Source organism: Ostrinia nubilalis, chromosome 19 (genome assembly GCF_963855985.1).
Source record: "Ostrinia nubilalis chromosome 19, ilOstNubi1.1, whole genome shotgun sequence".
NCBI lineage: Eukaryota > Metazoa > Arthropoda > Insecta > Lepidoptera > Crambidae > Ostrinia > Ostrinia nubilalis.
Genome location: NC_087106.1, coordinates 7,543,085 through 7,560,938, shown reverse-complemented (window position 1 = coordinate 7,560,938; position 17,854 = coordinate 7,543,085). Strand labels below are relative to the sequence as shown.

The following is a 17,854-nucleotide window of genomic DNA, read 5'->3' as shown; positions in this document are numbered from 1 at the left end:
CCAACGAACCCAATTTCGATGCGATTTCGCCTTTCCGTTTAGGAGTCCCTATGGCCACCTTCCAGTCCCATCATCAGACCAGATTGATGGTACCATAATAAATTAGTAATTAATAATTAAAAAAAAAAAAGTAATTGTATTGTCATCTAATTTACATAAGATGATACAAGAATTAGAAGTGCGTGTAATTCAGATTCTTATATTCCATTACACAGTTAGTTACATACACGACGACCGAATAAAAGCGTGTTAAAAAACTAATGGTGATATCGTGCGACGACAATGGAAACGCGCGTTTACGCAGTCACTCCTCGCAAAAGATCCCGCGTTCAGTCACTCCGTGGCTTCATGAGGGCGCGCTACAAGGGCCCGCATTTTTGCCGACTTCTTTGTTTATGTGATGTGCTTTGTCTAGTGCTGTGAAACTGTGTTTTTTGTGAGGGTTGGTATTTTTTTTATAAAAAATTTGTTTTTTTGTTTAAAAAATATGGAAATGTAATGTGTGAAAAAAAAATACAAATTTTTGTAAAGCAATACAAATATTTGCCAGTAAGTATATTTGTACTTTAATTTATTCAATTTTACAAAAACATTTTTTTCGCATGTTTCACAAGTTGTTATCTCTGAAACTATAGTTTATTTAAAAAAAAAATACATTATAAGGCTTGGGCCTGGGCCTGGGCTTCAAGCTACAATGTATCCCGGTAACATAAGTTAAGAGGGATTTAGAAGAAGTTCAGAAGGACTATACCTACTTTGTGACATGTACCACAACCCGGATACAAACTTAACTACGGGTAATACCTATCTAGTTTACTATAACTAAGTATTGTAACGAATCGAATGTGTCATAACTATTAAAATAGTTCACGTATTACATATCAGTCATAAAACTTCTTCTCCAAATTGATTGAACAAATATTTGAATAACAAGTCATACAAACATATCATTCTTGTAACGTTTACCTAAGACATACATCTTTATAGCTTTTAGTGCTAATATTGGTTTCTGCAATAAAATAAGTCTGTATTCGTATACTATCCTGTGATAATCCTGTCCAAATTAGAATAGAATACTCTCTCTACTAATACAACTTTACTACAACGAACATGTGTTCGTATAAAACTCATTTTTGTTCATAATAAGAAAACGTCTGTCATCCGCTTTTCATTAGAAGGAAGTCGAACTTCAGCTTAGAACTCCCAGTAAGTATTTTCTTCTGATTGATTTTCTTACGCGTAAGATTAGTTACTTTAATTTTCACACAGACTAGCTTAACTTTTACTAGTTAGGTTTTATTGTGTTCAAGCTGTAGATCCTGGCTTTACAGGATTTCAGCGGTGGGAACGAGTGGGATGCGTTTTATAAGCAGTTTTAAACTTTGGTGGCTTAGTTTTTGAATTTGAACCTTATTAGTAGGTACTTATGTAGAGCGCCCATGAACCATTCACATTCCTAGTATTTAGATAAATGTAACGTTTTGAAATGTTTAACTTGATGTGCCGTCATTCGTACCACACACCCTGTATTATAGAAGTCATTAAATTATCACATAAAATTAAATTAAACAATAACCTTTGCTATTTATAAGCACTTAACTTAAATGGAAACTTTACATTTTCAAACACGTAAGGACATTAACTAAAATATATTATACAAATATTTAGTAGGTATCCGGTATTCGGTCTGTTCGTAGAAAATTCTGACGAACTTCTCGCCATCAAAATCTAACAATTTACACATTAGCAAAATAGTTAACAAGTAAGTTATTTTGTTCTTAAATAGAGTCTTCAGTATCCTGAATTCCCGAGAGTCTACTCAAAATTTAAGATATTTGACATTCCTATAAAAAAAAACCATACACAAGCTGTTTAACACTAATAATTTATGGTAGTCATCGACCTCTAAAAATTTCCTATAAAAATGTTCACAGATTTATATGAATTGCGAGGCCGTTATAAAATATTACTATACACATGTGAAAAAAAATATTTTGGAAAACATCGATGACTAATGACGCACATTAACATAGAAATAAATATTGATATGCGAAATACATTTTGGACTTGAGTTAATTAAAACAGGTTCTTTAAAATCACCAACATGGGATCCAAAAATAAATCCCTAAAACCGGTTTTTACGAATACATCACGCCAAAAGTACAACTTATTTGCGTGATTAACAAAGATAGCTTTGTTATTAACACTTGAAAAGTCAGACGGAGGTTATAAAAATGCTCCAAACACGTAAGGAAGTCTTTTTAAAGGTGTCAAAGTCATTTAATGACTGTGAAATTAGTTTAAAAATGGCAAAATTCCGCTTTCCCCATAACCAACCCGGTTGTAAGTCGTAATAGGTAATTTAGTGGTGCGTATGCTACGTTATGCGATTATGCGATAATATAAAATTATATTTAACTTTCTTTTGTTTAATAAACTGGCAATTTAAAAGATGTCAACACGTTGATATTACGTATATTAACACTTCCCGAATTACATCCAGCACGTTTAATAACAAGAGAAAATTGTAATAATTTATGTATTTTTACTCATATTAAATTAATTGCAATAATTAGCTTTTAATTATCGTGGTTAGAATTGTAACGAATGAACTTTATTGTTATTATAGTCATTCAATTATTGAGAAAAATTAAATGACAATAACAATAGATGTTAATAATTATTCACTAGATTTTTTTTATAAGTACCTACCTAATTAGTTTGCTATTTTAATTATTTTTTTTATTAACAGAACTCAGATAACAGCATCAGTTGCGTTAATCGATGATCAACTCTAATAAAATATTTTTGTTAGGCCTCCAAAACATGTTTTACATATCTACTCTACTTAAATAGAGTTCGAAATCCGTAGTATTTAAGCATGATAGTTTAAAAAACCCATAGCGAATATATTAGGCGTGGCAATTGATTAATTTTTAACTTTTCTCATGAATTTATAAAAATGAGCATTTTATTCAAATTATCTCGAGTATCAAAAATATAATAAGTGCTTTCTATGTAACACTGATTTCTACGCATTAGCCAATTTTGATTTTAGTATACCTAGAGTCGGTAGAACCAAGGATATTTTAATAGGCTACCTACCTTCCCAAAATATATCTTCTACATTCTAGAATGTAATTAGGGGTTGAAAATTTGTTAACTTATAAAATTGCTTATGGTAATCGTTAAGGAACACATTATTATTATTTTTTATTTATTTAACTGGTGATAATAATTGTGTTTTTTAACTAGAAACACGCGCGTAATTGTCTGTGATAGACCAAACGCAGGTGAAACCACGTGCAAAAGCTAGTGTTTCATATTATAGAAACATAATAATAAAAGATTAATAAAATGTATCTTTAAAAGCACCGAGCGCTCACCTTGAATGAATGTCAAGTACATGCGAATCAGGATGTGAAATATGGTAACATTGTTAAAACGATTGCCCTCTCTCGTGCAAAATCTGAACCTGTGTTGCCATGCGAGTATCTGTCGATGGAACCAGTTCGGTAATTAACAGGGTACCTGAGCCGACATAATATGGCCCTCACGGATTTTGAAGTTATGAGACCACTATTTTTATTGTAGCATCTAAAATACATTGATGACACTTATAAATATTGCATAAGACCTCAGTTTTATAAAAGACCATGATTCTAATAAGTTTTATTGAGGCATCTAGAATAAATGTTTGACTAATTAATGGCATTTTATTATGTCACTGTTATAAATATTGCTTATGGCCTTAGTTTTATAAAAGATCATGATTATAATAATAACTGCTATAAATGCGAATGTGATTGTCTTTTGTTTGTTTTTATACGTTTTACACTTTGAGTGCATTTTGCTATAAAAATACTTGAGAGATCTATCAATCTGTCAATTTCAATCCATTTATTGCCCCCAGCAGTGATAGGGTTACAGATCCGTGGTTAAATTAATAAAGCGCCTTTTAAAAGCCTATTTGTAGAAAATAAATCACTTTTTTTTAATAAAAAGTGCCTGTTTACGTTTTATGACTGTTATTGTGATTGAAGGTCGCGTTTTAAAAAGCACTTCCTGGCCTGTGCCAAACCAAAACTCACGCGTAGAAGCGGTATAAGCAGGTGCTTTACTTACATTTTTTGTGCACGAAAACCAGTTTTAAAATGGCAAACATCGTTTGCTATCGGTTGGTATTCTTTTTCATTGATAATATGCGTTTATAAATACAAAATTATCTTAAAATACATAATGTCATACTTTACAATAAATAGTTGAACTCCCTGAAAAAGCTCAAAAGCTACAAAATTTTATCCTAGGATTTAAGTCAAGATATTTTTTTGCTATCGTGACTACGATTACGATTACACCGATGTGCCGATGAGACAAACCGGTGTGGCTACTTTGAATATTAATATTGTGGGCTTTAGGTAGTTTAGTATTTTTTAGGTATCAGTTTACACGACTAAGCTTAAAACATCTTAAAAAGGTCTGAGGTATAAACTTAACGGTTACAATTTTATGACTTAAGAACACTAGACCTAAGTATACCAATAGTCCAGTCAATGAATGCTCAAAAAACTAGATACAATAATAATAAAGCCATTTTTGAAAGGATTAGGTTTAGACCAAATTTTGACCTTGACGTCAATAACGTTTGAATCGGTTCTTATTCTAGTGAAAGGTCATAATTAAAGCAAATATTTTGAAAGGCGGATTTAAAAAAGGGAATGCTCCAGTGAAAGTTAGATCTTAGCAATAGTTAATACTGCAATGAGTCTCCAGTTAATTAATTATTTCTATGTGGCAGATTTTTTATATATATCGGCTTTACCCGGCTTTATACCGGGACGGTCCCGGTATAAAACCTGGTAAGTATAATATACCGGCGTATTAGCCACATTTGAGAGTTAAAATGTTAAAAATAAATTACGCGAACTCCTACTCGTATATTTTATTTCTCATTCATTTACTTTGTTCATTAAGTTTTATAAAAACACGTGCTTTCTACTTGTAAATTGTTGCAAACTTGAAACTTAATTACCTATGTCCAGTTAGGTACCTACTTGTTGTTATTAAACATACTTACAATGTTTTGTATTTGGCCGGTCTTAAAGTTTATTACTAAAAATTAAATTCTCTTCGAATTTTTTTTTAAGAAATTTTAAACACATAATAATTTATGTGTAGAATGTGTCAAGTGACGCCATAAGGAAGAGGCGTAAGAGGTTACGCTGTGGCGATGATACTACGCGAAGTTGAATATAATACTATACTGTTGTCAAGGTGAATTTAGCCATAAAAAATACTGGTTTTCAATTTTAAAAGTTAAATAGAAGCTGAAGACACCTTGCGAAGTTAATTTACATACAAAAATATGAGGTCCATACATATTTTATACACTTACTTATTTCCATCGAGGAACTAACAATGGTTTTTCTTCGCAAAACATCTAAGAAATAAAATAACGCCTGGCTAGATACTAAAATGAAATAAACAAATACTTAATAATACCTTCGCTAGATGGCACATAAATCTAAACACTATGTTATTTTAGTTGTAACTTGTATCATAATTAGGTGCTTTTTTTAATTTGATGATCTGACTCTACATAGTATGATAAATATAAAGCTTTGAGCATTTACTCCATATTCTATGTAAAATAAGAAATTTTTGGTGTTTACATGACCGGCAGTCTACCGAAGAACATGAGGCATCGACTATGCAAGCTGAAGTGGCCCGTGAATGGGGGGCCAGTTCGGTATCTGACCACAACCACGCAATGTCACCAGGCGTCTGAAAATGGACTTGAGTTTGGTAAGTATTATCACAGAATAAGTACCTACTTGGACTACTTATTACTCTTTGTACTTAAATAGAGTAAGAGCCCGTAAACCCCAGAACTTCGTTATTTTATAAAAGCTGAAAGTTTGTCAGCGTTTGGGTGATCATGGCTTTGGCAACTAGGCATGTATACCCTTAAATGCTTGGCGTTTTAAAGTAGGTAGGGGAAAGTAGTACGAGATGATCCCCTTAAGCGGGAATCGCTGTAAAATACATATTTTTCAAGGTAAACCAAAAATAAAGACGATTACTACTAGCATATTTATCTATCCAACTTTCCTTATACTCAAAACCAGAAATTAATTGAGGTTTCATTAAAATATTTCATTTTTTGCAAAACCTTACAAAGTGATCATCTTGTACACCCCTGTGGGTAAGATGATCCCCCAGGTAGGGGTAAGATGATCCCTATGATTCTGTTCTATGATCTATTCTTTTCTGGTTATATTCCTTTCGGAGTACCTAATTATGCGAACAAATCGTTAAAAAGTTAGAAAAGAAAAACATTTACGAATTAAATAACGAAAATAACTGATTCTTTCTTAGTACTTGCTAAAAAGCGTTTAAATAATTGAAACGCTTTTTGGCTGGAGCTGTGTTGAATATATCACAAATAAATTCACCTGCTTCATCACCCTCTACCCCAGCACATGCTTTATGGCCCCATTTTCCACATGCATAACATTTTATCCATCCTTCACCCTTGGTATCGCTTGAAAACTTTTCTGTTCAGTACAGCCACTCAGTATCATCTCCTTCAGACTCAGGTAAGTTATATGAAGTTCTCTTTCTTTTATTTCACTTCCCTTTACCTACTCCATTGACTTTTTTGTTTTAATTCCCAGGGATCATCTCGTACATACTATAGGAAGGGATCATCTTGACCCAAGTCCCACTTTTTGTTAAATATTTGCTAAAATAATCTACAAGTACGCAGCTACGTTTTTATGGCCAAAATATTAAAATTAAAAATAATAGAAAGCCTAACGACAACAGTAATTACATTTAACATTGTTTGAATAAAAGTAACATAAGCTCAAAGTCATGCCTATTTTAGATCAGAAGTACACAATTTTTCTTTTTTCTCGTCAAATTCGATGTATCGCTCACGCCACCATTACGATTTAACTGAGGCAGGGATGTGTCCAGAGCTATGTTTTACCAGTGAAAGAAACTAAATGACGTTAGTGGTTTCAGCACAATCGCGAAAGATCATCTTACCCCAGAGGATCAACTCGTACTACTTTCCCCTACATAGTAAATTAGTTAACTTTTTAACATTTATTGGCAGTTTATATTTTATTTATGGAACTAAATGGACTTCGAGATACTAGGAATACTAATTTTATTCCCGTGAAGCCTCTCCTAACACAATTTACATTTATGTGGTTAACGGGAATATTGTAATTTAGCTATACTACACTTTAAAAAAAGTTTTGCCCAGTGTATTATTTTTTATTATAGTTACCGTTACAACTACTCGCTCTAGTTAACTAAACCAAAATTTTTAATTTGACTTCTTTGGTATTCCTTACTTACTTGTATACTTACAATGCTTATTTATTGATATTGATAGTCATACATTAAAGTGTCTTGTCATCGTGACATCATAAATACCTAATACCTATTGATGTGTTAAATGCGCAAAGATTCCATGCTATATTTTTTGGCGAATTCGCACTTAGTTTGTTTACTTAGTTTAGTATGGTCTAGTTAACTTCACAGAGATGACAGGTAGTATTTCGTTTCATTGTTTTATATGTAGTTAGATACAATGTTAAAACTTTTGTCTTGTTATGTAACACCTAGTTGTAACTTTTACGAATAGATGACTTTTGCGAATGGCTCAGCACGCATGAAAAAAATCTTTTAGAAATTGGTAATAACTGTTAACAACATTTTTAATTGTTTTTAAGCGATAAATACACGTTTAAGTTATTATCTTTGTTAAGAGACTGAGTTATATTTTCATTAGTACTTTGATCATCCGTATATTTTTATCAATACGAGTAGGTGTTTACATTTATTTTCCAGGTTTCTTTATAAATCATACTTCCTACTAATATCCTACTTAATATTATAAATGCGAAAGTTTGGATGTCTGGATGTCTGGATGTCTGGATGTCTGGATGTCTGGATGTCTGGATGTCAGGATGTTTGTTACTCTTTCACGCGAAAACTGCTGAACGGATTTTGATGAAACTTAACAGTATTATTGTTTATAACCCAGAATAACATACTTATAGGCTATAATTTATGACGATCTGTGACAGAAATAAATTAAAAGCGGGTGAAGCCGCGGGCAAAAGCTAGTATTTTAAATAAAATAGTGGAGATATAATTTTTCTCTTGATTGATTTCAACATTATACGTTTTCTAATTCAAAATAGTGTACACATTAGGCATTTTTAAAAAGTTTCGTAATTTATTACATATTCATGGTTTCGTATTCGAAATTATGTAAAATATTACCAGAGATCTTAGATATTTTACTATTAGCACAGATAATATGTATTAGTTCCATATTGATGATATCCGATTTCTAGATGTACATTTTTAATCCAAAGCTTGATAGTCGTCCGTTTTATCAAAGCAGTAAGGTTCAATATTCATAACATTTTGATCAGATGCTGCCAAGACTCGAACCTGCCCTGTCCACGGGCAGAGGTTCCGGTCCACTCACGCTGCACTGGACACCTCGGTGTTCGAGACCATATCCCCGGCTGTGAAATCCTGGGAGGAGGTGCCGGGGCCAAAACCATTGCCTCTACTGGGGAACACTTGGCGATTCGCCCCGTATATTGGTAAGTTTAAGTTTAGTTTTATCATTTCAGCAGACATTGTACTGCAGCTTCTCTAGACAAAGTTGTAATTCTAAAATCTTAAATTCACTCCGAACTAACTAGGTCCGTATAACTAGGTCCATGTTTCAAATGTTTATGCCTGATATCTGAGCTCTTAATATCAGTAATTTAGTTCTTAATGAAGAGCACGACCCTCTAATTTACCAGAAGAAAATGGAGGATTTTAACCTATACTTTCAGTCTTCATGCTGGCCCGATGGGTTAGGGAGACCTGATATTTGCATATTTCTCCTTTAGTCACACTCGCCTTTTATGAAATCTACAGGTAGAGACGATCAATTAGGTATACTCTTTCGAAACTAAATTGGCCATAGTAATACTTATGCAGTAATTTACTCGTATAATCTTATAAATCTTCGATGTAATGAATAGATTCTTACACTTAACTGCTTTTGTATGCAAATCTTGCCTGTGTAATAATTATCTTGATTAATAACCCTAACCTTATTAACAAATTTTAATTATTTCCGATTTATGAAATAAGTACTTAATAATGTTCGACATTAATTTGTACTTATAAAGTAATAATGTCGGATGCTGCTTAATTAGTATTTAATTAGTGGTTTTAGATAAAACGAGATTTTCTCGTTTCTTACAGTTTAAAAGGTAGTATACATATAAAGGTTCATAAAGGTAGCAGGAAGGCGCTAGACGCAGGCCGCTACCAACCGGGCAACATGGAAAGCATTGGGGGAGGCCTATGTTCAGCAGTGGACGTCCTATGGCTGAGATGATGGTGATGATGATGACTACAGTTTAAAGAGTATTTTATGAGTGACTAAAAGCAATTACAATTCGACATTATTATTTAGTTGACTATTCCCTTTGAACAAATTATAAGTATTTTCTAAATTCTAAAAACCTAGGAGACATACCCCAAGGCACTATTAATGTTCCTTGTAGCACACTATAATTTAGCAACATTGTTTTAATGTGACATCTTTAATGAGGCCTTTACGCCATTTGGATTCACTCCGTGACCGCCATACTAACTCTTGCATTGCACCCATGGAGTTGCCGAAACACCGTAGCTATGGTGACATTGCTTCATCTAACCATGGAAGTCAAAATGGTTAAGTTGTGCATTGTATTCTTATGTTATGTATGCAGTTTTGAGATGTACACAGTACAGATACATTAGAATAATTTTTAATAAAGGTAAGATCTATAGAAATAAATAGAATATTAAAAATAATTTGATTTGATTTATAGATCACTTAAGACTACAATTAACAAGTAAGATGTATTTTGATTAATTTTATGAGCAACTATGTACTAATTGATGGAGTTATTTTTAGTTAGGTAGTGCTTAACTACTTTTTAACCGTTTTATTTTTAATATTTTGATTGCTATTCTATTGATTCAAGCGAGTGTAGAGACCTGTTACTTACTTGTCATTTAACTTAAAATCGCGGTGAGAAAACAAAAGATTTGAATACAATATCTCAAGTCGTTCTCAATCTCAAGTGATTTATTTTTCTATTGGTTGGCTAATACTCGTACAACCGGATTTTGAATCACTAAAAATGTCAAAAAGGCGTGGCTGTAGGTACGTACAGTCAGCGTCAAAATGTTCGGGACACAAAGTAGCCAAAAGTTCACAGCGCGTCTTTGTTACAATTGGAATAAGGTTGTGTTGTCAACTTTTTGGCTACTTTTGGTGTCACGAACTACACTCGACATCAAATAAATCGCACCTCCCGCGACAAGCACTTTCAAACATATGCATCCCCACTTCCCACCAATATTGGCACCATTTAAAAGCCTAGTTCTACACTTCATTTCATTAAAGGAAAGGTTTACCCCAAAAATGTGTCTTTAGAAGGATCCAAATTCCAAAGTCACTTCTTCAAAAAATTGGTAGTTACGCTTGAGCCAACTTTTATGGCTATAAAACTGTTAAGTTGGGATTAATCGCTATCCATCTGTTAAAAAGGGCACGTGCGATCATTATTTGGTTTTATAACCATAAAAATTGGTCTAATTGATCCCAGAGGTGAGCCCAAAGTGAGGTCTTTTTTCAAGTCACATTTATGATATACGTTAATCCATTATTAAGAAATTAAATGTGTTTTTCTTAAAGGATATTTATTGGGCTTTCAAATAACACCAATATTGTTAGGGCACCATGATTGTGTCAGAAAAAAAACTTTAAAGTTCTCGTCGCGGAAGGTGCGGTTGATTTGATGTTGAGTATATTTGACGATGACTGTACCTACCGCGCGCATATCATTTTCATTTTAAAATATGACAGCTACAAAAAAGAAACTGCCTATTACCAATTCACGAATACACAATGACTGATGGTGTATTATAATAATGCGTGGGCAAATTCACATCTGTTTAGTAACATGTTATATTTTTTGGGTCAATTTGGAAAAGAAAGTGATGTAGGTACCATAGATGAACTTACGGTTCAGTAGATCCCGAGATTACCCGTTACAATTTATTTAATATACAAACACACAAACTTTACCTCTTTATAATATTAATAGGTATAGATGATTTTGGTAGGAATAATTAGGTAGAGTTCCGAGTCGAGGAAGTCTCAAAGTACCTAAGTGTTGGCGAAGAAATTTGATATTTCGTATAATTTTGGTGGTTTCTTTATGTGAAAGTTTATAATGAACCGTATTATAACAAATCTTTATTTGGATTTTTGCATTTTAAATTATTTTTAGTCTCAAAAATCTCCACTCAAACTTTTTTTACATTTTGAGATTGGTTATAACTTTGAATATAATATTAGTCACAATAATCAAGTTTCATTTATTTTCATAATACCAAGCTAACACCCGTATTCACAAACATTACTCTGAGGTCTCACAGCTACACAGTGCGCGTGGACGTACAGGGTGACACACGAACCAATTACAGAGCTCTATTCAACGCTGTGCGTTCGATTTGCTGCTTCACTTAAGGCGATTAGAGTCCTCAATGACCTTGGGCGTTTGACCTTCACGTCGCGCGAAACACCCGCGCACCTCGCACGAAAACTCCGATTTGATACCGATCAAAATTACACGGGCATAGGTAGATACAGAATAGAAGCTCTTTTTTCATGACATTACTGCCTATTATTTTAAACTTGAATTGATGAAACGTCACAAATGTAGTCCTTGAACTGTTGTATAACATATATTTTTTTCAACTATTTCTGTCCAGCAGTAAAAGAGGAGTAGGCTTTACAAAATGTCCATTTGACGCGGATTGAGGACTCTAAACGCCTTAAGCAAGTATCGTTTGTAAATACGGGGGTAAGCCTCGTAGTTACTTTAATTACAGGTCGCGTCTCTATTAGAACTACAAATGCTACAACGTCGATCGTTAGTACATTTTTATCCGCAGACCTATCTCTGTACAACCAGCGCATACTAATTCGTTTGATGCCATCTCCTGGTTACGAAAGTACTCTAGCACGAGGACATAAGGGCGAGTTTATAAGATGCGGTGAAGAAAACTGCTCACGCCCGTATTTACAAACATTACTATGAGGTCTCACAGTGCGCGTGGACGCACAGGGTAACAACACACAAACCAATCACAGAGCTCTATTCAACGCTGTGCGTTCGATTTGCTGCTTCACTTAAGCAAGCATCGTTTGTGAATACCGGTGTCAGTAAATTATTGTAGAGTTTATTATGTTAAAGATTGGGTGCTAAGTATTTTGAGAAATTAATACTGAATTTGCGAGAAATTGCTCTGAACCTGCATATTAACGATGCTTGCACTAAAGTTATCTGTTTGTACTAACATCTTGCTTCTACACAGAAGTAAAGAAATGCCACAATATTGAACTTAGTTTTCACTTCATATGTTATTCTGGTGAAATTTTTTGATTGTCAATATCAATCAATCGTCAACGAATTTAATTACCTACCTGTTTTACAACTCATTCATAATGATTGAGGCGTTATAGGGAGAGAGAGACAATTGAGAGTAGTGGGTGGGCTTGTTTAAATATTTTACCTATACATAAGTCTATAAAAATAAAATAAACTATATAAAATTAATAATTTCGATTCAAAGAATGCCCGCCGCTGGTCACTTGTCCATGGGTCACATTGCCCAAATTTAAATTCGTATGCAAAACGTATCGTGGAGTAACACAAGTGTTTTTCTTAGCCATTGTTAAATTGAGATGATGTGATCATGAATTGGACGACCATCAAGTTTAAGGCTGAGTTGCACCACCTAACTTTGACCGTAACTATAACGATAACCGGTGTTTTTTGTATGGAGTTTGACAGATTTTTGACGTTTGTCAAAGTTAAAGTAAGATTGTGCAACCCGGCCTTAGATGCCAAAAACCTTGAGTTGTCAGATTGCTCTTACAAATCTTTTCAGTGCCGTGGTTTTGAAAAATGATGTTGCATATTAATCATGCAAGGTTATCTTAGTGTTTTGCACATGAAATAGCAATTTATGGCCTTAATTGAGATGTTACGACTATGTAGGTAGTCGTATTATGTGACTATTTTATTATTATGTTGGTACGTCATAATGTCTTACGATATTATGAAAAGTTTCTTCCATTTAATTTGAACAATGAATTAAGTAATAGACATTAATATACGAAGTTACAAGGGCCAAGATTAAGTCTATCTAAAACAAATCTGTCAAACTCCATACAAAAAAACACCGGATAGCTTTAAAGTTACGGTCAAAGTTAGGTGGTGCAACTCAGCCTAAGAAATAGTCATGTGTTGCCATAATAGAACACAAGATTTATTAAGTTGGATTAACATAATCATGAATAATGTAAAGTCTTTGTGACAAAATTATGAAGAAATTTTTCGAAGGGCTTTCAAATGTCACAAAACTAAAATTTATTTGACGCCACGAATTAGCAACTTAATGACTAATTAGTTAAATAATTAAAAAACACTGAAGATAAGACGAAAATTATGTAGAGTCGTTAGTGTCACAATCATGAATAAATCAGTAGAAGGGCTTTAAAATCTATATATATAAAAAAAGTCGTGTTAGTTACTCCACTTATAACTCAAGAACGGCTGAACCGATTTAGCTGAAAATTGTCAGGGAGGTAGTTTAGAGCCAGGAGAAGGACATAGGATACTTTTTATCCCGTTCGAAATTTTAAAAAAAGTCTGCTTATTTATTGCCATTAAGGCGGAACAAAGTTCGCCGGGTCAACTAGTGAAATATAAACTTAGATTTACTTATTTAGAGCCATAAATAGCCAGCCATTTAATGATTAATAGTTATACAAAGCACTAAAATAACAGTATTTCGAAATTTTCCAACTATAGTTAGAGTTGTGTCATTTATTTTATAGCGCATAAAGCAATTCCAGAACTACACATAAACCTCGACTAAACTTAAATTGAAGAAACATTTAACCGTCAAATTACGATCATCATCATCATCATCATCAACGGGTCATTAGACTCATTAGCACGATCCTCTTACCAGATTCAAAAGGTTTTTTTTATCCACAACGAGGAAGCCCTTGGCCTGTATCTCACCTGATGGTAAGGGATGATCAGGCCGAAGGTGGAAGCGAGCTTAACCCGGAATCCTCAACCACGGAGGAACTGGCTATCTTACCTCTTAACTGCCGGAACACAACAATGCTGTTAACATTGTTGTTATGGCGACAGACTTAGGTAAGATGGTGGTAGCTAGCCAGGCGGACTTAGAACAAGGCTACCACCAACCAAACCGAATAGAAAAATCTGCCCCCACAGGGAATCGAACCCGGGACCTCTGCGTCTGAAGAAGGTGGTCTTACCACTAGACCACAGAGGCGGTAAAAGGATGATTTCGCCTGCTGGCCAGACACTTTGGGGATAAAAATACAGCCTTTAAATATTAATAAAGATTAATTCGATAAAGGGGAAGAGTTATTTATTGCGAAAAACTCTCTCCTAACAGTAAAAACTCAACATAAATTATGAATGGCGGAAGTCATACTACCGGTGACTGGCCGAATAACCTTGAAGGCTCGCCGGCTTGCCAAGCGTATCTGATACCTGATGGACCGATGCCCTTATCATAAGTATGTAATTTTTAAATTTTATTCTTCCTTTATCAATGAGACATTATGTAATTTGAGTATTTTTATTTTATTATTTTTGAATTGACATTAATGTAATTATTGACCCTGAGTTGTCTGACATTAGTTATTATAAATGTGAATTATATTTTATTAATGAATGTAAGTGACAATAACAGTAATAATTTTGCATGCCTAAAGGTGGAAGATGGAGATACCTACTTGAAAAATTGTAACACCTACTGATGTAAACCCATTTTCGCAAAATAAATGATTTGATTTGATTTGATTTGAGGCTTTATTCAACGCTGTGCGTTCGGCTGTGCTGCGGCTTGAAGTAATAAATAAACAGGCTTATTTCGGCATTATATTACGTATAGCTAAAAGCCAGTGTTTATGTTATTAATTTGCACGATATTATTATCGTTAATAGGTACTCGTTGTATCGTAGTCAATTAGCAAAACTATCATTTAAAAGGAAACACGCCTGTAGGAAACCCATTTGATCGATTTCCTAACGAACTGCAAGTATGTAGTGGTTTGCAGGGTGACCATCATTTTCAAGTCTTAAAATTTAGGTTATGGTTAAAAAAAACTGAAAGTACTTAACTTAGCCTTAAGATTAGAACTCATAAAATGCATTCATAGAGAGTAAGTAATAATAGAGCTAGTATGTGAACGCTGTAAAATTAGAATAAGCTTAACAATCCTTTATACGATTTCGCAAGCCTTATTCGCAACTTCTTATGTGTTGATAAATCGTTTCCTGACGGAAAAACATATTTGTAATATTTGCTCCTTTTCGTGTTCTAATGCCCAGCCGTCACACTTTACATTAAAGACGTCCGACACGTCCCAAATCAAATTAAAAAGAAAGAAAATGTCCGACATTTTCTTCCGACATTGTCACCGCATGCACCGCCGCTGCAGCGTTACGTCACTAGGAAACGTGTTGCGTGCGCGCATCGCCCGAGTAAACACACGCAACGCCGAAAACTGGGTCTGCTTGTATTGGGGGTAATTTAGTTATAGTAACGTCGTAGGCTATTTTTTGGTCTAAATTCGCCCCAATTAACACGTTCAAGTGAACACCATGCCATACGAGTATCACGATGTTCTGACGCAGATATTTTTTTAAACTAACATGACTGACGCTCAATTAAGTAAGAGCATAGTAATAGTACTAGTACCTACTTACAGTGCCGTATTATAACGTCAGTTTAACAGCACTTACGATACGGATACAAACACTATGAAATACTTTAAAAACAACGTCTATAACGTCGACGTCATAGTAACGGGGTGCAAGAGTCCTAAAAGACGAGCAAAATTTTCGACACAATGTAGTTCTACAATTTTGAGAGTATGATGTATTGTCGCAAAATTACCAAACAGCGAATAGTCAAAATAGGCGCCGTGTCATAACTTTGTGTTCATTATCACTCATTAGCTGAACGTGAAAAATATCTGAGGTTTAAAATAGTTTAAAAGTATCAAATAGAGTACATATTTTATTTGTAGACTCCTAAGATAAAAAGACAGAAAGCCACAAACTATGCGATGAGTTAGAAAAGATTTTTTGAAGGAAATGACTGCCATAATGACTCTATGCTGCAGCTGCATGATGACATTGACGTAGGGAAAGCTTGCTGTGTGCATAAGCAATTTCCGTTGAATTACCTTGGCTTCTGTCTTTTCTGGCAAAAACTATGTTAAATCTTGATTCATAGATTGAAATCTAAGGGTAGATTACACCATCTTACTCTAACTGACAAACGTCAAAAGTCTGTCAAACTCCATACAAAAAACACCGGTTAACGTTATATTTACTGTTAAAGTTAGATGTTGCAACTCAGCCTAAGTCTACCCTTTATTTATTTTTATTTTATTTGTTAGGACAACCAGCAAGAACACGAATTAAGATACAATAAAATAAGTTGCAAAGAAAAGTTAGATTGTTTTGTAATAAGTTACTACAAAAAATTGGAATTGAAATTTTTAGTATGCTTGCATTGGATAGCAAATAAACAAGAAATCAGTAAGAGCGAAACAATTTATTTTATTAATGTTGTTGTACTAGTAAATATTGTAGTAGTTCAATTATTAACTACATTTAATATTTATATTACTTATAATTATTTTAATCATTAAAATCGTATTTCACCTGTGATACTATTTGTGATGATGTAAGGTCACAAAAAATCAGCAAAATATGCGATGCCTTTCATTTTGAAATAGAAGCTCAGATTACAGATTCAAAGGACTTTGTACCTTGTTGCTTTATGATAAGAATGTAAAGCTTTTGCAAGCTGTTTTGATCTTGGTTTTTGAGTTATGCGTGACATTCAACCATCTAATATCATTATTGCGTAAGCGATTTTGGAATTTAGAAATGAAAAGTAAGATCCGGATTGCGAAAATCTTAATCTAACAAATCGGAGATCATTGAAATCGATCCAGTCGTTCTCGAGTTATAAATGGTGTAACTGAAAATTAAATCATCACACTATTCTGTACGGAAGGCATTTATTGATGCTCAGTCGAAGTCACTACTTAATGCGGGTGGCATCTATTGATGACCTTTTTTTGAAACGAGATTAGTACTGTCAAAAAATCTTCCTGTGAAGGTTCACAGTTTCAGTAGAAAGTTCTACTTATTTGATACCTATTTACCCGATTGCGCGACGCAAAGGAGTGGTAATGTGTTTAACAGCCTATGTGTTTTGATACTCTGACTATAACTACAGCATTATAACCCTAATCCCTCATCAAGGGACCACAAACTACCTCTCACTTTCATAGGAAAGATCATGGTGTCGTGTCGTGACCGATGAAAGCGGCCTAGTGCAAACAGCACATTAGACTATACATTTTCGTTCCAAATTATGCCTTATTACCACTACGTAAGATGCCACAGTGTTTAGCTTGATGTACCGTCTCTACCTTCGAGATGGCAAGATAGGCAGAGCCCAGAGGCATTTGAGTAGGCGCCGGTTTCGAAAATTCTTTGCCTATTTAGTTTTAATTAAATTTACGCCCGTATTCACAAATGATGTTTGCTTAAGTGAAGCAGCAAATTGAACGCACAGCGTCGAATAGAGCTCTGTGATTGGTCACCCTGTGCGTTTACGTGCACTG

The 17,854-nt window shown here is 34.0% G+C and overlaps 1 protein-coding gene across 2 annotated transcripts in view; it reads left to right on the top strand.

The window, feature by feature from the left end:
- The first annotated feature begins 347 nt into the window (after positions 1-347).
- The window catches only part of LOC135081134 (probable cytochrome P450 49a1), a 30,579-nt gene continuing 13,072 nt past the window's right edge, over positions 348-17,854 (top strand). The window contains exons 1-3 of one of the 2 annotated variants that reach the window (XM_063975876.1): positions 348-442; positions 5,684-5,805; positions 8,460-8,636. In XM_063975876.1, coding sequence (XP_063831946.1) covers positions 5,697-5,805; positions 8,460-8,636 — 286 coding nt within the window. In that variant the 5' untranslated portion in view covers positions 348-442; positions 5,684-5,696. Of the gene's footprint in view, positions 444-5,680; positions 5,806-8,459; positions 8,637-17,854 lie in introns of both variants that reach the window. The other variant, XM_063975875.1, reaches the window with a different exon arrangement.